Source organism: Colletotrichum truncatum (assembly GCF_014235925.2).
Source record: "Colletotrichum truncatum strain CMES1059 chromosome Unknown Contig_0002, whole genome shotgun sequence".
In the NCBI taxonomy this organism is placed as follows: domain Eukaryota; kingdom Fungi; phylum Ascomycota; class Sordariomycetes; order Glomerellales; family Glomerellaceae; genus Colletotrichum; species Colletotrichum truncatum.
Window position 1 is genome coordinate 4285495 of NW_027222399.1, and position 20177 is coordinate 4305671.

At 49.6% G+C, this 20177-nt stretch overlaps 7 protein-coding genes across 7 annotated transcripts, besides 1 other annotated feature; 4 read left to right on the forward strand and 3 right to left on the reverse strand.

The window, feature by feature from the left end:
- Positions 1-619: 619 nt before the first annotated feature.
- Positions 620-3864, forward strand: CTRU02_204108 (hydantoinase; the record flags this gene model as incomplete). The annotated part of the gene is made up of 5 exons (XM_036728201.1): positions 620-2751; positions 2802-2905; positions 2971-3047; positions 3101-3304; positions 3382-3864. 5 exons carry the CDS (start codon positions 620-622, stop codon positions 3862-3864), a joined length of 3000 nt encoding a protein of 999 aa, XP_036579910.1.
- A 65-nt stretch (positions 3865-3929) lies between these two features.
- Positions 3930-4061: a sequence feature (Protein overlapping with rRNA (CTRU02_204109, KAL0941346.1) was converted to a misc_feature.).
- A 1552-nt stretch (positions 4062-5613) lies between these two features.
- Positions 5614-6485, forward strand: CTRU02_204110 (uncharacterized protein; the record flags this gene model as incomplete). The annotated part of the gene is made up of 2 exons (XM_036728202.2): positions 5614-6087; positions 6141-6485. 2 exons carry the CDS (start codon positions 5614-5616, stop codon positions 6483-6485), a joined length of 819 nt encoding a protein of 272 aa, XP_036579911.2.
- Positions 6486-7485: 1000 nt separating this feature from the next.
- Positions 7486-9127, forward strand: CTRU02_204111 (cytochrome p450 monooxygenase; the record flags this gene model as incomplete). The annotated part of the gene is made up of 4 exons (XM_036728203.1): positions 7486-7554; positions 7607-8137; positions 8201-8814; positions 8863-9127. 4 exons carry the CDS (start codon positions 7486-7488, stop codon positions 9125-9127), a joined length of 1479 nt encoding a protein of 492 aa, XP_036579912.1.
- An 820-nt stretch (positions 9128-9947) lies between these two features.
- CTRU02_204112 (uncharacterized protein) lies at positions 9948-13154 on the reverse strand (the record flags this gene model as incomplete). The annotated part of the gene is made up of 4 exons (XM_036728204.2): positions 9948-11891; positions 11963-12500; positions 12651-13005; positions 13067-13154. 4 exons carry the CDS (start codon positions 13152-13154, stop codon positions 9948-9950), a joined length of 2925 nt encoding a protein of 974 aa, XP_036579913.2.
- Positions 13155-15526: 2372 nt separating this feature from the next.
- On the reverse strand, positions 15527-16535 carry CTRU02_204113 (short-chain dehydrogenase TIC 32; the record flags this gene model as incomplete). Its single annotated transcript, XM_036728205.1, has 2 exons — positions 15527-15586; positions 15633-16535. The coding sequence occupies 2 exons, from the start codon at positions 16533-16535 to the stop codon at positions 15527-15529; spliced, it is 963 nt and encodes a 320-aa protein (XP_036579914.1).
- Positions 16536-17853: 1318 nt separating this feature from the next.
- Positions 17854-18294, forward strand: CTRU02_204114 (Coactosin; the record flags this gene model as incomplete). The annotated part of the gene is made up of 1 exon (XM_036728206.1): positions 17854-18294. The coding sequence occupies one exon, from the start codon at positions 17854-17856 to the stop codon at positions 18292-18294; it is 441 nt and encodes a 146-aa protein (XP_036579915.1).
- Positions 18295-18989: 695 nt separating this feature from the next.
- Positions 18990-19922, reverse strand: CTRU02_204115 (fumarylacetoacetate hydrolase; the record flags this gene model as incomplete). Its single annotated transcript, XM_036728207.1, has 1 exon — positions 18990-19922. One exon carries the CDS (start codon positions 19920-19922, stop codon positions 18990-18992), a length of 933 nt encoding a protein of 310 aa, XP_036579916.1.
- Between the last annotated feature and the right edge of the window lie 255 nt (positions 19923-20177).

The following is a 20177-nucleotide window of genomic DNA, read 5'->3' on the forward strand; positions in this document are numbered from 1 at the left end:
CCAGAACAATGCGAGCGATGCAGCAGTGTGATCCAGTCGTTCTTTAAAAACGAATTCAACTGGAAATGCCGGGTCGCGGCTGACTCAATGTCATATAAGCTGCCTCGGTCGGCATCTTTATCTCGGAGTTGGGTCGCTTCAATCACCCACGCTAAGAGGCATGCCTGTCATACCCGTGAGTTAACATCCTCCGTCAAAGGATTTGTTATCTATCTGCCGAGCCGGAGGGGTTGGCAAGGTTGCCGGGGTCGCCCTGGTCGCATTTCAGGTTGGCCGATCACTTTTGGAGCCAAGATCGGCCAACTTCTGACTGCATGGGGACGGGGTGAGTTGACCGACCAGTCGTACAATTGGATGCTTCATCTCCACTTACACAGCGACAATGCTACCGTAGTACGCCAACAGTTCCCCGATCTAATCTACAAAGGAGATGGCGATGCTACAAGTCCAGAACATCGTGACAACTTATTTCTACGGTCGACCGACCAGTATGAAAAGTCCTGTTATAACTGATAAGGATTGCTCTGCGCCCTCATAGAAAATTGGCAAACACCAGAATCGTGCCTCAAGGGCCACAGGATACGATCCCTCCAACTTCAGAGTCGTACCATCAGACACAATGTCCCTCTACCGCATCGGCGTCGATGTCGGCGGAACCAATACCGACGCGGCGATCTTGGACATCACCGCCGCCGACACCCCTGACCGCGGCGTTCTTGCCTCTCACAAAGCTTCAACGACTCCCGATATCACCAGTGGCATTGAAGCAGCCATCAGAGAGGTGCTTAGCAAATCTGCTGTCGACCAGAAAAGAGTACTCGGTGTGACGATAGGCACGACGCACTTTATCAATGCGCTGGTTGAAGCTGACACGCGGAGACTGAGCCGCGTGGCTGTTGTCCGGCTCTGTGGTCCCTTCACAAGACAGATCCCTCCTTTCTCGGATTTTCCTTCCGGCCTGCACCGTATTCTGGATGGAGGTGTATACTACCTCGACGGCGGGTTGGAGATTGACGGCCGCGAAATTGCGCCGTTAGATCATGAGCAGATCAGACAGGCTGCCAGAGACATTGCGGCGTCTGGTGTGAAGTCAGTTGCTCTCGTTGGAGTCTTTGCACCTTTAGATCACGCCGGTATCCACGAAGAGACGTGCAAGAAGATCATCATAGAGGAGGTCCCTGCGCTTGATGTTGTGTGTTCCCATGACATCGGCCCGCCGGGTCTCCTGGAGCGTGAGAACGCCACAATTCTCAACGCTGCCATCCTCGGGACGGCACGAAAGGTCACAAATGGCTTCAAGCGGGCTATGGCTCGTCTAAGGCTCGCTTGTCCTCTGTATCTATCCCAAAACGACGGCACTCTCATCGACGCTGATGCGGCGGCTGAGTATCCTATCAAGACGTTCGCCAGCGGACCGACGAACAGTATGACCGGTGCAGCCTTCCTTGCCGGCCTAGATAAAATCAAGACCATGACCACGGACCCATCAGATTCTTCGGTTGAAAAGTCACTGGAACCCCAGGTACTTGTCGTGGACATTGGTGGCACAACAACTGACGTCTGCGCCCTTCTGCCTTCTGGCTTTCCCCGCCAAGCGCCAGGCTTCGTCGAGGTCGGCGGCGTTAGGACGGCTTTCTCCATGCCAGAAGTCGTCTCAATCGGCCTCGGCGGCGGCAGCAAAGTGACGATCGATTCTGAACGTGGAAACGTGATTGTCGGACCAGGTTCCGTAGGCCATTTTCTCACCGAGCAGGCGAGAGTGTTTGGTGGTCCGGTTCTGACTGCCACTGACATTGTCGTAGCCTCGGGCAAGGCTCAGCTGGGAGACGCAAACCTCATCAAGGATATTCCTACAACAACTATCAACAAGGCGCGGAACAGAATCAAGAGCATGCTGGAGGGCGTGATTGAGCAGATGAAGGTCTCGGCTGCACCGGTCCATGTTCTGCTTGTGGGCGGAGGTGCGCTTCTCGTGACGGAAGACCTTGACGGCGTGGAGAAGTGCATCCAACCTATACATCAGGGCGCTGCAAACGCAGTCGGCGCAGCGATAGGCAAAATATCTGGAGAGGTAGACGTTATTGAAATCTTGGAGGGCAAGGACGAGAAAGCTGTTGTAGCTGCGACATGTCAAAAAGCAGTTGACTTGGCCATTCAGAAGGGTGCTGCAGCGGAAGACGTGCGGATTGTCGAGGTTAACAAGATGCCGCTGCAATACGTCGACAACGGCGCCATGAGAATCCAAGTGAGAGCCGTTGGTAAGCTCAGTGTACCTGAGAACCCGCAGTTCTCCCCTGAGAACATCGACACTGTAATGGAGGAACAACGGGACGACGAGGGTCCCAAGGAGAGTGTTCCAGATGCCTTGAAGCCCACTACTAGACCCTCACTTCAGGTCGACCTCAATACTTACAGACCAAATGTGAAGGGCTCTGTGTGGTACGTTTCAGAGGTTGATCTTGAGTTGATTTCTACAGGGTGTGGTGTTCTTGGTACTGGCGGTGGAGGGCCGACGCACCATGAGTTCCTTAAGAGTCTACAAGCGCTTCGGACGAGTGAGGCAGGCAAGATGAGAATCATCTCCCCCAAGAGCTTGAAGGATGACGATATCGTGTGCTTTGGATCATGGTACGGCACACCAAGCGTAATCAACGAGAGAATTGCGGGAGGTACCGAGATTGCCAAGGGTATTGACGCGGTGACCAAGGTCCTGGGGAACAAGTCTCTTGATGGCATTTTCATTGACGAAATGTAAGTTGAATGTATCCAAGAAAACTTAGGATTGGGCTAACGAAACACAGTGGAGGCGGAAATGGTCTGAGTGTCTTCCCAACAGGCGTTCACTATGACATCCCCGTTGTGGATGGCGATGCTATGGGAAGGGCATACCCTACCATGTACCAAGGTAAGGCATTTCCACGCCATGAAGATCACACGTCCGAGACCAGTACTGATGCTTCCACCTCAAAGCCACCTTGAGCGTATACGGCCACCCGCTCACACCTTGCGCTCTCTCTGACGCAAGGGGCAACGTCTCGATAGTCATGGTAAATTACTCCTTCCATTGTCATAGTTGCCGTCTGCTAAGAAAGAGAAACAGGACACAGACACGCCCATTCGACTGGAACGCTTCTTGCGCACAGCCGCAATAGAACTCGGTCTTGGATGTGCTGTTTGCGCTAGACCGCTGCCCGGGTCAGCTATAAAATCCCACGGCGTTCCGAATACACTCTCCCAGGCGTGGTATCTTGGACGGGCAGTCCACATGGCGCGCAGAAGAAAGTCGAATTACATCGACGCAATTGTGAGTGATCATCAACCCAAAATCTGTCTTTCACTATTTCTTTACGGACTGGGGAAGTCTCTAACCTATTCTGCTAGTTTCATGTATGTGCTGGAAAGCTCCTGTTCACCGGAAAGATTGTTGATGTCAGGCGATATGTCGGCGGGGGCTATACGATGGGCAGTGTTCTTCTTGCTCCTCTGGGAGACGAGGACCGCGAGGCTGATGCTCAGAATTCATCCCCTGACGATCGTCACATGCTTATTCCTTTCCAAAATGAGTACCTTTATGCCGCTCTTACGGATTCAGGGGGTTCAGACAAAGATCAAAACGTTGTCTGCACTGTGCCGGACCTCATTTCAATTCTCGGTCAGGATGGGGAGGCTATTGGGTCGCAGGACCTGCGATATGGCTTGCGGGTCAATGTCATTGCCTTGCCTGCCCATCCATTGTGGAAGACTGAGAAGGGTATGCCGGTGGGAGGACCAAAAGCGTTCGGTTTGGATATGCCATTTGTTGGAGTTGGGGAATACACTGAGCCTAGAAGCGTTATCGAGGACTTTGGAGCAGACTATTTTTAGACGAGATATCTTAGGCAGTACATATTAAAGAATCACGTATACAAAATTGGCATCGTTGTAAATAACTACATACTTTCTTTAAACAAATTCACACTCCAACAAAATAGAAACGCCACCATATAATCAACTACAATCGCTCGCCTTAGCACATACGACCATACCCACTGGAAAACTCGGGATCCCGTCCGCTCTCCCATAGATAAGCCAGTGAGGGCCGGATTAGTAGTTGGGTCGGTGACGACCAGCGAATACCTGGTGTTGTATGTTTTTTTGGCTTGATATCAATCATGCTTTTCGTAGTGTTCCCATTAACGCTACGAGTTGCCAGCGCAGGCCCCCTGGTCAAATAAGATATCCTTTTTTGAATGATTGAGATATCAGAAATCGATAAATTCTGGCGAACGGCACGCGCTACGAGTGTTTGCAGTCTCTTGATAATAATACACTTACTCTTAACATTCTGCCTAACAACAGCAAAAGTTTCAATAGTAACCTCAGTAATCAGCTCTCTCCAAACTTCTTGGCCAGTGGATCAATAAACAACATTTTTCAATGTTGAGCATATCAGGGAATTAGTTTCTGACGGAAACTGCCGTCATTTTCCTTATGTTTAAACATCGCTGACATAGGGTTCACAAGATATGTCTTACTCGCTGGTGTGCAAATACCTCCTACGGTGGGCGCGTAGTATTTCAAAGCAGTAATGCCCACTTGCGTGAGGCACCGGGCCAACTCTCTTCATTGGTTATTGGGAAGTAGTGGAAAACAAATTATCTGTTGTAAAACAACATCTAAAGACGGATAAAGATCGTCACAGAACGAGCGACGGCGTAGTGCTGCTACTCGATTCTAAGGTAGGGCCCGCTTTGCCGGGAAATGGGCTTCAAATGCCGCAACGTCGGCAACGTCTATTTTGACCAAGAAAGAAGTTAGTACCGATACCTCATCGTCATAGAAATAGCGATTTCTAAGGGTTCGAATTGGAAAGAATTCTTGAGGAGATGGAAATTTGTCAGCGACCTTGCCCCACGCTGAGAATAGAGCAAATTTCTGACGTCGAGGTCGGTAACATCTCCAGAGCCCTCAGATATCAATCATTCAAACACCCCACCCGGATGAACAAAGTTGTGGTTACTGACTCGACAAGCGAGGGGCGACAATCAGGTTTTCGACGGTACGAATAGGCCCATTGGGTAACTTAGCGTTAGGGGCCGTAATATCAATAACGACGGCGAGTAAGAGCCCTTGTCTTCTTGGTAGCACGTTCACGATCCCAAACACCGAGCACGGCGTTTGATCGCAAAGCGGTTGAAAGTCACCCCATAAATGATGACAAATTGGTCTACACTGAAGAAAATCCCAATTGTAGTACCATTCTACGACCTTAAACTTCCTTTGAGGGTAGAGCTGGTGACATAGTGTGGCGTAGGCAATATGTACCTTGACAATAAATGGTCTTTGGCTTAATGATCTAATTCATAAGATAAAGCCAGCTCATCGCTTCTCGTTGCCCCAGCTTCTTAACTTCTTCATGGCTTCATGCGACTGGTTCCCTTCCTTTCGCCTATCCTCTGAAGTGTGTGAGTTATTCGTTGGCTCCAGTCTGACTGCGTCCTGCTCGTCATCGAAATCTATTATCGAAATCTATCAGCCGTTACCCAATATCCCTTGAACAATATTAAGGGAACACTTCGCCTCCTTAAAAACGGTGTATCCATTCATTGATCGACTGACATTACTCGGAACAAAATGATGCCCAAAATCGCCAGCCTCCTCGTCTCAGCAATCGCGGCATCGGCTGCTTGCCTCTCACACGCGGAGCTGCCTACAATTGTCTTCACTCCAGGCGCCTGGCACGGACCTCAAGCTTTCGATATCGTCCGCGCCGGTCTTATGATTAAAGGCTACGACTCCGAGGCAGTAACTCTTCCTTCCGTCGGCGCTGAACCTCCGACCGTAGGTGTGGAGGACGATGCTGCGGCAGTCCGGTCCACTCTCCAAGCCCTGGCCAACGAGGGTAAGCAGATTGTTCTAGTCGCACACTCCTACGGCGGTCTGGCTAGTAGCAACGCAATCCCAGGTCTAGGATGGCAGCAGCGTGCTGCCAACAACCAGACAGGCGGAGTCATCATGATGGTGTACCTATGCGCCTTTGCGCTGCCTGATGCTACTAGTCTTTTGGATTTGCTCGGCGGAGAGTTCCCGCCCTATATGAGAGTCGATGTAAGTGATGCGCTACAGAGCCAAAACAAGGAAGAAGATTAACACACGCATAGGGCGACAAGGTTCATGCGGAGACGCCCGAGAAAGTCCTCTACGCCGATGTGGACCCCGGACTTCAGGCCAAAGCCATCGCAGATCTGAGTTGGCAATCGAAGCGCGTCTTTTCTGACCCCGCCACTTATGAGCCCTGGAACGAGGGTATCGAAGTTATGTACTTCCACTGCCAGCAGGACCAAGCCATTCCCCCGGCCACCCAAGAGGCCATGGCCGCGCGTTTCACTCACGGGTATACTACCTTTTATGCCAATACCTCACATTCGCCTTTCTTGTCTCGCCCGGATCTCGTAATTCAGGGCGTCGAGCTTGCAGTGAACAATGGACAGGCTAAACTTGTTTGAGTTATGTGCCACAGGCTCTTCGCTTGGCGGGTTGTGTTAAGGACAGTGGAGATAAACTGTAAATTAACAATAAACAGGCGGAAACCTTTTAGAGATGGGGTTTGAGCCTTTTTTTTATGGATCTATTGTAAATTTTTAAAGAATATCTCTGCAAAAAAAAAAAAAAAAAAAATCTGCCGTAGCTTGTCGCTTTTTGTAACAGTGATACCAGAATATGTAAAGTAAATGTGTGCGTCCTCGTAAACCCCTGTTGAAGGGATCAGAATTAGTGTACTTGGCAGTCCTTTTTGTCTTCATTCCCCTGTACCCTTTACCCTAAGCGACAGCCCCGGGGCGCGTCGTTCCGTCAGGGGATTCCGCCGAGCAGACAAGAGGGATGGGTAAAAGGGAAGGAAATAAAACTTATCACATGTCAGTGTTTGCCGGTGAAAATGCTCTCGATATTCCTGGCCCCAGCATGCTGACCACGCGTCTGCGAGGATGGGAGGGCCAATTATGCGCTTATTCTTTCAAAAACATGCAGTACCACACTTAGATACTCTGTAGGCATTCTCATGATCAGTAATATTAAAGGGAAAAAGCATTCAAGTGTAGTATCAGGGTGCTAAGGTCTCAATGACGTACGATATTAGTGGTGCCGTCGCTCGCGATCTCGCGCCTTGAAGGTAAGTCCGAGTGATGTGGCAAGTCTTGGCATGGTTGCAAGCACAAATCAATGGAAATCATGGAATCTCTCCGCCGATTTACCATTATCGCAATCGGGAACCCGGAATATGACTAGGCTACTCGGGATAACAGCGGTCGTCTTACGGGTGTAAAAGTCCGGGGCAATGCGGGGGCTGACTGCTGACTACCGACTATCAATCGTCCGCTACCTATAAAGGGGATTAGTTGTTTCTATTAAAACATACTAATTTCAGGGCCGACGAGTCTTGCATTAACCCTAGCCATCTCACGCGGACGCTGTCTTTCCCTACGACAGCATACACGACATTACAAAATGTTTTCAAGTCTTCCCCCCGTACTTGTCGCGTCATTAGCAGTTTACCTTCTCATCAAATTTTACAAGGCATGCTTAAAGAACCAGTTTTCGCTATATAGATGATGCTAACTCTTACGAGGCTTTCACTAATCCTCTGAATGTCGTTCCCGGCCCATGGTACGCTCGATTTACTGAGCTTCCTGGTACCGTCGCAACTCTCCAAAAACAAGGGGTCCAATATTACCACGCCCTCCACCAAAAGTATGGACCTTATGTGCGGGTAGCCCCAGAAAAAGTGTTCGTATCCGATGTCGATGCCTTTAAGGCGATCCACAAGGTTGGAAGTCACTTTAGGAAAGCCGATTACTATCATTATTTTGGCCCAACCGAAGCTGGAAAGCCCCCATATGGTTTATTCCAGATGACCGATACAAACGACCATGCCCAGAGAAGAAAGCTCCTAGGAAGAGGCTTCACAGTTTCATCACTTCGTGGAGACTGGGAAGATATGGTCCGTGAAAAGGTTTCAATTGCAATTGAGGCCATGAGGCACGATGCTGAGACTGCAAACGGCGAGGTTGACATCCGTAAATGGTGGGTTTTCATGGCTTCCGATATTACTTCACGTTTGATGTTTGGAAAATCCTTCGATGCACTGAAAACCGGAAAGGTAAACTCCAATCTCTCGAATAATCACCAGCTGGTTCTACACACAGTCTGACGCTATTTGTAGGAAGACCCTTGGTTTGAAGATCTAAACATCGCAATTTCCGCCGCCTTTGCAGCTTTGTCTTTTCCCCGCTTCTATGCAGTAGCAAAGCGTTTGCCCATCATTGGGGGACTGAGGATGTTCAGCTCGCACAAGGTGTTATTAGACAAAGGTCGCATCGCCGTTGAGAACAGCAAGCAAACCACCACGCTTCAAAACGCGAACCTTTTCACAAAGGTATTGAGTCAAGCCGAGAAAGACGACGGTTCACTCACAAACGAGGAAATTTGTGTGGAGGCGGCATCCTTTATGGTTGCTGGTAGCGACACTACCTCAAATACACTGACATATGCGATCTGGGCTGTCTTATCCCGACCAGAGTTGCAAAAGGCCCTGGAAGCTGAACTAATAGGTATTGAGGAGCCTTACAATGATGCGGATTTGGAAAAGCTCCCCATTCTACATGCTGTTCTTGAAGAGACTCTTCGCCTATATGGAGCGGCACCGACGCCTGTGCCTAGGGTTGTTCCTCCTGGAGGCAGTCAGCTTGGAGGTTACCGACTTCCTGCCGGTACAATTGTTGCGACTCAGTCTTGGACATTGCACCGGGATCCCCAAATCTTTAGTAATCCAGACATGTGCGTATCACCTCTGCAGTAAATTTCAAACTGCTGACGGTTTCCCAGCTTTGACCACTCTCGATGGCTGCCAGGCGGAGAGTATACGAAATCTGAGGCTGCTAGAGCAGTTTACACACCATTCGGCACGGGCTCTCGAGTCTGCATTGGCAAACATTTGGCATACATGGAGCTTCGCTACGGTCTTGTCCTGTTCTTTCGCAAGTTCAGTGGCGCCAGGTTATCTCCTGCTACGACTCCTGAGTCGATGGAAATTGATAATATCATGCTGATTGAGCCCAGAGGAAAGACTTGTAGGGTAATCCTTCCATAACTTGATCGTGGATTGTTGACCTGTTTCGATGGCGAGACCCAATTTTCTTGTTTTGTGTCCTGCTACCACAAATGCAGAGGGGACTCGAAATAGGAATGCGGGCGGTAAAGAACTTATAGAATTTGTCATATTTGATGCGAAAGGACATTAAAACATCAAGATTTATTACATCAATATTGATAAAGACTGCCTAGGTACCTCAGTAAACTGGAGTTAGACCTCAGAGTGGTATAAAATAAGATATCTGACGACGGTGCTTCCACAACTCAGAATTCAAGCATTGTGAATGCAGTCGAATTGTAGCAGCCAACTTGGCAGACGACGTAGATTTTTGTTTCTCTCAAGTTTCCCAACTACTAGGCCCTGAACTAATGGATGGATTGAGAATTAGCTTGACGCGTTCTTAAGGCGCTATTTCTCGTCCACTACATTCCCGAGCCACCACGGCATAGGGTAACCTGGCTTATGGGGATAAAGACCGAAAGTACCAGCCACAAGATCAACACCTTTGTATTATCCCGAAAATACGAGTTAGGCAAAGAAGTGTTTCAACAATCAGAGAAGCAAAGCATATGATGAAAAGAATGTATTTGGTGTTCTAGGCTAGTGTCACTCAGAGCTTGCGTTTGCCAATGCAAGCTTCAAAAGAACACCCTGAGCTAAAAATTGGCCAGCGAAATACGTCGGGGAGGCCACTTGTGGCCAGAAAACAAGTGTGCAGTATGCATCTCAAATGGTCCACCAACAGTTGATGGCACGCACGGTTTTGTCCTACGGGGATCAACAGTCAGCTTCGGCATTCAATATGGAAAATACAAACTCAATCAAAACTTACTGCCTCAGCTTGAGTGTCGACCTGCTCGCACCAGGGAGCTCCAGGATCATTCGCGTTCTTGGCCGAGATGCTCGTCCAAGTGCGAACCTGATCACCTAGCTTGGATTCGAAGTAGATTATATATAATCCCTTGTCGAATTTGATGTTTAGCTCGCCGCCCTTGTCATCCTTCAAGTTGAACGTGCTGGGCAGATCTTTTGCGCCGCCATTGTCATAGTCGCCGCCTGCAAATATGACTTTCTCTTCACCACTGCTATCGACCTCATACACGCCGATAAGCGCTTTGTGCTTGGGGCCCTTGTAGATGATTTGCTGCCCCAGTCGAACAATTCGCTTGGAGGGTTTACGATTGCTGGGCGTTGAGTTGGGTAAGGCAGTTGTCGTCGTACCACGGGTTCGGCTCTCGATATCACCACCCGAGCGCCACTTTCCAGTGTGTCTGTTCCCCTCAACGATGGTCGTCGTGGTATCAATCCACTCGGTAACAACTTCAGTTGCAGTGGCTGTAACGACGACAACGATCTTTTCTTTGGAGGATGAGGAAGCGGGATTAGAAGTGGCGGTCGATGTGTTGTTGATAGGGGTCGGTTGTGGGACCGGGCCGGCTGTGCCGCTTCCACCTTTATCTGCTGAAGGTGCAAGAGACGCAGACACTGAAAATCCCAAACTGAAGGGTGGCGGTGAGGCTGGAGGGAAGAGATGGCTCCAACAGTTTTCCCAAAGCATGTGGGTTTCGTACCAGACCTGAAGACAGGGCTGTTTAATTTCCTTGCCATCGACCTCACGGACATTCAGATGATGGAAACGCCAGTGAACAAGTCCCCAAGGAGGTTGATAGTTATCCATCGGATTCGTCATACCCTCGTAGTAGTTGGCCCAATGACTGGGGCCTTTGAGATAGCCTTGTACGTCAAAGTCCAGGAACCAGCCGTACTCCTCTCCCATGAAGTCCGTCCACTCCGCAATCTTGCCGTAGTGTGCCCATTCATCTGGCTCCGTGGTAGGGGGCTTGTGGCCGCCCCAATGTTTGCCTCTGAAGGTAGATGGTGTGAAGATGAAGATCTTGATGGGCTCTGATTGAAATATTTTAGTGTTTTTCTTGATCTCTTCAACTCCTGGGTAGCCCCATCCTCCTTCCTTCAGAAACTTAAGCACTCCTCTTTCGAATTCTTCTTCATGATGGACACCAGGATAAGAAGGTTGACCGTTTGCAAGTGGAGGTCCGTCTTGGAAGTTTGGAATCTCCCAGTTGTGGCTGGTGTAAATTCCGTGATTGGTGATGATGAGAAGGGCGCTACATCCCCACAATGGACCTGTGCCACCCAACAATGGTTCACTTCCAAATTCTTCAGCTTTCATGGTGGACTTTCCCATTTTCACCACAGTTCCGTCTGATAGTGTTCGTTCCTCTATCAAGCCGTCACAATACCCTCTGTGAAGGTGGTACATGCGCCGATACCAATCGTCTGGGCCCGCGGGCCAGGTGTCTGGATGGGTGAGTCCCTTTGGTCCATCCAAAATGTCGTAATCGCCGGGCTCAGGCTTCGGGTGCACTGGATTATCGACTTGGCGAGCAGCGAGTTTGGCCTTGTCAATGCAGTTCAAGCAAAAGCTGTCGCGAGCGCCGCAAAAGTACTCCGACGGCTGAGAAGTCTGTGTGGAGTATGTTGTTGTCGTCGTCTTTTCGATGGTCTTGCTGCACGGAACGACGGTGGGCTTGCAGGTAGCGTCAAAACATTCCGTTGTCCAGCTTGTTGATGTCCCAATCGTTGTGGCTGGGGCAACGATACACTTTTGGTCACAGTGAGGCGAAATTGTGGATGTGAGTGTGCAAGACGATTCGGACGATGTGCTCTTTGTCTCGGAAGGCTCCGGATCTTCAGGATTAGCTGGTGTTGGCTTCTTGGGCTTGGGTGGGAGCTTCGGGGGCTAGGCGTCAAAGTTAGTATCGAAATCAACTCTACACAGAAAAATATGAAAGGGGAATCTTAAAACATTACCTTAGCCCACGGGAAACCGAGAGGTCCTGGACTGCTGACATCTCCGCAGAACAGAAATGGGATGATGCAGTCAGGCTTGCAAAGAATCTGCCAGGGACCACAAACCCAAACAGGAATTATGATGGGCAAAATGACGCCGTCGCTTCTTGTCGTGGATGACTTGTGGTCTGAGGAGTACCATGTAACTGATGTCGTAGGCTCAACACCTTCTGGGGGCGGAATTGTGGCGGTCCATGGTAGCACCGTGGATTCGGGGGCTTCTGATGATGAAAGAGTGCCAGAGGTGGTTGATACAGGAACTGCCGTGATGCTGCTTCTCGGCTGAGCAGCAGACGTGAGAGAGATGGTTTGAGAAACCGAGGATCTCTTGATGGAAGACGAGGTTTCGGACGAACTCGCCCAAGACAACGGATCTGTTTGGAGAACACTGGTGGAAACACGGCCACCGCTCGGTGCAATTGTTCCAGTGGGCAAAATAATTCCAGTGCCTGTACCAGTGTCCTTATCATGGTGAGACTGGGTTGAGGAGATCTCACCGCTGGTTTCAGGAATAATTGAAGTATCTTGACTCTCACGCAAATGACTGGATCGTCCAGGTTCAGGATTTGGGGAAGCAGCTTTTGTTTTGCTCGTCCAAGTGTCACTTCGGGATGCAGGAATCGAAAATGGTGTACTAGGGCTGACTGACCTGGTCGAGCTGATCAGAGTCGTGCCAAGGGAAATGTAGGACGAGGTTAAAACTCCGTTGGGAGGAATAGACACCGAATTGCTGTACTGGAAGCTTGTTGCCTTTTCAGCGCTTGTCGAGAAGTTTCCTCCTGAGATTGGAAGAGACAAGCCGGGTTGACTTGGAAGGAGAGAGGAAAGTGATGAGGGAAGCTCAGAGACATCACAAGGCAGAGTAACTAGCATGTAGGATGTCACAATGCTGGTGACAACACGACCATTTTGACGTTCAGAGGCGATCTGGGGAGCACTGAACTCATCTTGCTTCAAGGACAACGCTCGGGCGGGAAGTTGATCATTTTGGTCTCGATTGTAATCTGGGGTAAATAACAATGTTAGAAAGCTTAAAGGACGAAACAATGTTGAACAGATACTTACCGCTGATTTGGGCCTGGCAGATACTGAGAAGCAGAGCAAATGTGACGAACTGGAGTATGCCGCGGCAGATGCCCTTCACGGAAGGCATATGCGCGTCCATCTCCTTGGTTTTTCTTGCGTCTTCCGTTCAATATTGACGAGGTAAAAGCTTTGGCCTGGCTTTGTGAGAGGGAAAACGATACTCAGAGATGTATTGAGTTGGTAAGAAGAAGGAAGAAAAGTGAAGAGGAGTGAAGGGTGAAAAGGGAGAAGCTGGACAAAGGCTTGCGAAAACCTTTCCTCGACGCAAGGAAGGAGTGCTGCAAAAAGGTGAATAGCAATCCCAAGTTTAAGGGAGCGAAAGTTGACGGAAATTCTTTTGTCACGGTGGGTGTTTTGTGAAAATTGGAATTATTGTTTGCCTGACAGACACAAACTGGGTTGAAAATGGAATGAAAGTGAAGTGAATGAAGCACCGGCATTTGTAGGAAGGAGTGACCTAATTCACGGATGGCAGTTTCTCCTTCCAGAAATCCCATAATGAGCAATGCCAGGAATATGAGCTCCAAATTAAGACAAACAGAAGTAGGTAGTTTAGTGTGTCCTTTGCTATGCAGTTGTTTTGTGCTACATAGCTCTCGATCAAAGGCATCAGATGCCAACTACCAAAGTCGCAAGTAACTATTCAATCTTGGCCTTCTTTCTTTCTTTACAAGCACCTCACACGGCATGGCCCTGAGCAACAACAATTGCCGAGGTAGGCCTGCAGGACTATCACATTCCAGGTTGCCAACGCTGTCAAGACATGGTGCTGCCAGCTGGATAAGCCATTGTGTGATGACATATAATGCGCATTCTACTGTTCGTCATTTTGACCAGACCATTTCAATATTCAATTCTGTTTTCCAACAACATCACTCGTATGTACCTGGAATCCTCCTCTGTGAAAAGTGAATTTTTTTAGTCGAGGCAGCTGATGTCCCTTAACAAGCTCTGCAGCGACCTCTCATCAACCTGAATGAAGAAAAGAAATATCTCGAGCCGCGGTTATGTTTTTATTTGTCGAGATCGCAATCCAGACTTTCAGTGCGTACAAACACCCTACTCTTCTGCTCGAGGTTGTCTAATGCGGTCTCGTCGAGCTTAGGGTCCTCTATAAAGACTCAGTCGAGTTTCTCGTCGATTTCAGGAGTTCCAGACCTTGCAGCAGATTCCCACAACTTCTTGCCAACGAGGCGTTTGGATAGATACCGTGGTCTGTCAATCTCTGGTTTATAAGACGTTTTGTGGTTGATCCAACTCCATTTGGCATCGCCGGTACCCAAGAGCTACTGGATCTTTCGCACGTCAGAGAGCTCATCCCAACTTGTCTCAACCCCTCTACCGGCTCTTTCAAGCTTTCGTGGCGATGAATACATGATGAACTCACTAGACTGACTAATATGATTTGGTTAAGTGGCACATGCCAAGGCACTCCTGACAAAACTTTACGCTTTCACAATGCCACTGGTAAATCATCTTAACACATTTTCTTGCGTCGCATCCTTCCATGATGTAGATCGATTGTCCTACTCAGGTTTCACCTGTCAAACGGCTCACCAGCACCCCTTACTTTAGAGTAAATGGGGGCCTCGATACGCTTATACAAACAATACAGACACAACATTGACTCCTTTGTTGATATACTTGCCCTGTTATGTTGTGAGCCTGAAATTGTACACCCAAGACAAAGAACAGTGGCACAATCGGCTTGGAACACCTTGACTAACATTGTTTCTATGAGAATATATATCCATTGAGGTGGTTTGTCTTATAACTCCCAGCATCATTTTGTTCATCTGGCTGTTTCATGTGTTGAGTTTTCTGCAGGAATGAAATGGATTTTACACAACAAGAAAAGCTCCTCGAGGTTTCATATTACATCCCAGCAAGAAATAATTTTAACGCCATGTAAGACACTTGCTCAGCATCATTTGTCCACACGTAATACTATCAGCTTACGTTACTTTTACCTCAACGTCAAGATATATGAACGAGTCACTACATGACGAATAAAAGAGCGATGTGAAATTGTAAGTGCTGAGATACTAGTGTTGTATTGTGAAAATGTACTGTCGATGACCAGATGGTGCGAAAAAAGTTATTATTCACGATTTAAGACTTATAATTTTACATTTATTTCCTGATATCGTCGGAGCATACTCTCATCTCTTGTACTGACCGTACATCATTATCCATTCTGCTCAGAAGCGCATTTCCAACTCCGTGACCTTTTGGTATAAAGTTAAATCCCAACTAAAGGTCATCAACCTCCATTCAAGCTCTTTTCTCATTCCGCTCATCCGGTCTTGTTTTGGGCAGACCCTGGTGTGTGAGGTGATTGCAGTTTCCCATCCTCATCTTCACCGGCATATGTCACTCTACTAGATGCCCTTTTCGACTACTTCAAAGGCCTCAACGAACCCTGGCTCCTTTTTCGTCTCAGTCCATATGCGCTCCCTCAGGCCAGTGCCCTCCGACGTGTACATGACCGCAGGCCATCTATTACATGTTAGTATTCACTATGAGTCGGACTAGGCATCACTTACGGCTTGATGACTCCATCCGAGGTGAAGCTCCCGTGGCTGTCCGGTCCCTTCACCAACGCAGCGTCGAGATAGCTGCGCGCGCCGACTTCAAGGCTTCGGCCTAGTGTCTTCTTGAGCATGCCCATGAAGAAGGGCTCGCTCGCCGGTTTTACAATGTTTGTACCGGAGGTGAGTCCCGAGTTTGACATATTCACAATAACATGCTCTGGGTCAACGTAGGTCGCCAACTTCGCCACAAACAGCTGACCAAGGAACTTCGATAGCTGGTAATTCTTGGCCGACCCCCATAGCTTCTCCTTGTCGGCAGGCTTGAACATGGAGCCGGTAACCATGTCTTCTTCCGGCGTGTGCCAGTAAGCAGTGTCGGAGCTCACAATAACCAGCCGTGACGGCTCACCCGGCGGCCTCTTATCCTTTAGAATTGGAAGCAAGAGAAGAGCTTGCAGTGCTGTAGAGAGATAGTTGACCTGGAGCATCATCTCATGGCCCTCTCGGGAGCGAGCGAAGGACTGTGCGACGACGGCCGCGTTCAGAATCACGAAATCGATACGAGTCAGCTCCTTTTGACAGCGCGTTGCGAAGGCCCGGACGCTCTCGTACGACTCCATCTCAAGATGCCACACCTGGATTTGGGCCATTGGGAACTCCCTCCGTAGGCCCTCGGCTAATGCGTCGCCTTTTGGCATGTTCCGGACTCCCATGATGAGCGTGCCGAGTTGTCGCTCCAGAAATTGACGGCTCGCCTCCAAGCCGAGGCCGCTGCTGGCACCGGTCATGATAAGTGTGCAGTCGGTCAAGTCGAACTCTATCGGGATCTCGGCAGGGGTGATGACGGCCTGCCGATAAACGAAGGCCAGCGGGTTGGCTTCCCAGCCCGCCTGGCCGGCCAAGTCGTTTGACATGTTGTTGGACTACCTTGGCGGCGGAGATTTTGATGGGATAGGAGTTTTTTTTGGCAGATTGGCGAGAAAGCTTGTCAACTTGACAAGTTCAAAATGTGGCGGCAGCAGGCGGCGTTTGGCAGATGAAGTACCCCCCGAGGACCCGTTAATTATGGAGATGGGAATCAAAAAGGGAGATTACGAGCCACTTAGTTCGATTTTTCGTTTGTATAGGGATCGGAGCAAAGCTGTTAATATTTGATGTCATGCCTCGCTGCATTATGTAGCAGAAAGTTAGCAGTTCCCGGGTTCCCCCACGGGGGCGCGGTGTGCTTAGAGGGCCGAGCGGCGGGCACAGTTGAGACGCGCCAATGCCTACGATTGTGCTGAGGGCAGCAAGCCTATTCGCGCTTGGGTTAGACGCCTATGTCTCAGCATTTGTCGTGCGTACGACGTTGGGAAGACCACCATCACGACTACTCCTGTCGGCACAGTTGTTTACAGGGGCACGGAGGTGAATAATTGTCGCATGATCGCCCACACCCTCGGCAAAAGGGGTCAGGGTCCACGACGCTCGGTGTTGCAAGTCTAAGAAAAGAATAGGAACGCTTAGTCACCTTGCTGGGTTCCGGAAATAGTAAAGGACCGATGAGCCATTGAAAAAAAAAAAAACACGGGAAAATTCCAGAACTCACAATAAATAGCAGCATGGCTCTGACTAAGGACATCTCATATAAAACATTGAAGGAAAGTGTGAAGCCTCGAGTCAGTGGGTTAAGTGGCATGGCATGATCGACATCACATCAGGGGAAGGCTTTTTTAAAAGGTAAACATGAATTCGGCCGGGATGGCGACTCAAAGCCCGGTGAGGGTCGGTGCTGAGTCATCAGTGTTGTGGAGCTGACATCGGACCGGAGCCTCCGGAACTGGACGGCATGGCCCGTGCCCAAAGGCCAGACCGAAAAGAGACCAATTCCCCTCCTCTTTCGGCTGAGACCCTCCAGTCCTCCCTCCAGCTTGATTCGTTAGGGTTGATGCGATTCAATGGTGGGGTAGTTGGGTGGGAAAGGGAAATGCAACCTTGGCCTTTCTCGGGGTCGTTTCGCCTTTCCCGACGTCCAACACCGCCAATCCAGAGATTCGAATCCGCTCACCGAGTTCCACGATCAACCCTCTTCCTTTTCACCACCCCGGACTAGAGTCGATTCGCTCTCCAGTCTTATCCTCCGTCCCTATTGCGTTTCTTACGCAATCATCCCGACTTACCGTCTTTCGATTCTCCACACAACTTCCTCCATCTTCCGAGCATCCCTCCTCCACAAAAAAAAAAGGTGTCACGATGTCTGGTCTCAACGCGCCCGAAATCGCCGCGGCCTATGATGCCGTCCGCTCCGACAAGGACGAGACTAAATGGCTCCTAATCTCGTACGCCAGCGGTGCCGGCAACAACTTGACCCTGACCAAGACGGGTACCGGCGGCCTGACCGAGCTGGCCTCGGAGTTGGACGACTCGCAGGTACAATACGCCTACGTGCGTGTCGAGTACGCCAACGATGCCGAGAGCAAACGGGTCAAGTTCGCCTTTATCATTTGGATCGGCGAGAACACAAAGGTCATGCGCAAGGCTCGCGTGAGCATTGAGAGCAGCGAAGTCAAGAATGTTCTGTCCCATCACAGCATAACAGTCAACGCTAGCGACAAGAGCGATCTCGACGAGGACGATATCGTCAAGCGGTTACGCAAGGCTGGCGGTGCCGACTACAACGGTGGACGTGGCTGAGTGCATCATAGAAAAGAGGAGGGTTGATAATCATCTCGGAAGGAGCGAAAACAAGTACGGGGGGCGGGGACGGTGGACGAGCGGCGAGGAGTGGCATGCCGAGACGGCGGGATATGAGCTACGAGTACACGGTATCTGGCCAGGCGGAGGCGCTTTGGGAGCGATATGCATACTTTCTGAAATACAACATAAACCTTGGGTCAATATACCAGTCTCCTGCTTGGAGTACGGCGCGAGCCGAATAAAATCAAGGGATTATAAAGCAAAAACATCTGTCCGTTCAATTTCCAAAGACACCCTTTTATTTAATCTACAATAGACCTTCCAATTCATCCTCCTTAGTTCTCCTATCATGAGTTCCGCAGACTTCGTGTAGATGAACATTGAAGCCTAGGTCTTACTTCTAAAACGGCGAACATCTTACCATCTAATATCAGATTGCCTCAGATCATGCATATTTGGCATTTTCCCAGTCAAACTCTGTTACCTTGGACCAAAACGGTCTCGTTGGTAGTCTCATCTTTCTATGCTTCTTTGGCACGGGGTCGATCCCTGCACCCTAGGCGCCTCCACATCCGGGGAGAGGTTAACATGGAACAAGCCAGTCCGCGGGAGAGCTAGTACGCAGGTCTTAATCAGACTAACGCCAAAAGAAAAAGTCTTTCAACGACGCCTGTCAAGCCTTAGCATCGTCGTCACCAATCTAACGACCCTTGTAGCCAACATTTCGAGACCCAGCATGCCAGCAGGGCGTCTTTCATCTGGGCAGGGAGGTCAACGACGAAGCTCATCTTGCCTTTCGACTCAGTTGCGACGCAAACTCCATTCCCGTCTCTCCACTTCGTGTCCTTGGACAGCAGGGCTACAGTCTCGCCTGCAAATAGCAATTCGCGAGCAATTTCATCTTTGGCATGGTAGCCATATTTCTCCATCCTGCGTTGGTTTTCTGGTCTCAGCATGTCGTTGGCCTCGTTCCTTGTGATATGCCAAAATTGGTAGGAAGTAGCGGTTTTCTTAAGCTCAACAAAGCCTGGTAGCGTACGAGCTTTGCATCCACGTATTTCGATTTCAGGCAGTGACCACGGAAATAAAGCATGGGTGTTGGCGATGAGATACATCGTAAGGTCATCGTCAAACTCTATAAACGCCTTTTCCTTGCCAGGTACCGTCAGACGCCGACACTCGTTGGTCGTGAGCCGTCTTAGCCGGAGCTTGTAAGGCTTGTTGGTGCTAGTGCGTAGTTGGGCTAGCTGAAATCGAGGAACCATAGGACCGGCGTCAGTCGGCGCCGATGAGATGAAAGGAGGCTGAAGAAGAAAGACTTGGTCATTGGGGTCCTGGCGCATGTATTCTGGCGGAAGTTCCAACAAACCGGGATCTAGTGTCGGTTGAGAGTCAATTGATGGACCGGGATTCTCCTTGCCGTCTCTTGCCGGCGCTGATATGGCCCGTTGGAGGTCATCACTCGGACCCGGGCGGCCAAGGTTGACGGAGGCTGCACGCGATCTCCATAAATCCGGAGGGTTGACGGACGATGACGCAATTAGAGTTGATTCTGCTAGATGTTGATCGTACGATGGAGGCTTTTCATCTTGCTCTTGCCCATCATGTAAACGCGAGGGACTCATGTAAATTGAGTTGTAACAATTTGAGATTGTACCAAAGTTTAAACCAAAGAAAACTGGCGCGTTTCAACTTGCTGTTGATGTATTCTATGGAAGCGCTTCATGGTCTAAAGGGAAGTAAGGAGGGATTTGTACGTCAGTTGTACTTTGCCATGACATCAAATGAGCCGACCGTGAGCAAGCGGATTGGTCAATCCGATACGTCGGGGCGGAGGCACAGCCACTGTCAATGCAGAAGGATGTTGATTAGCGCATGTG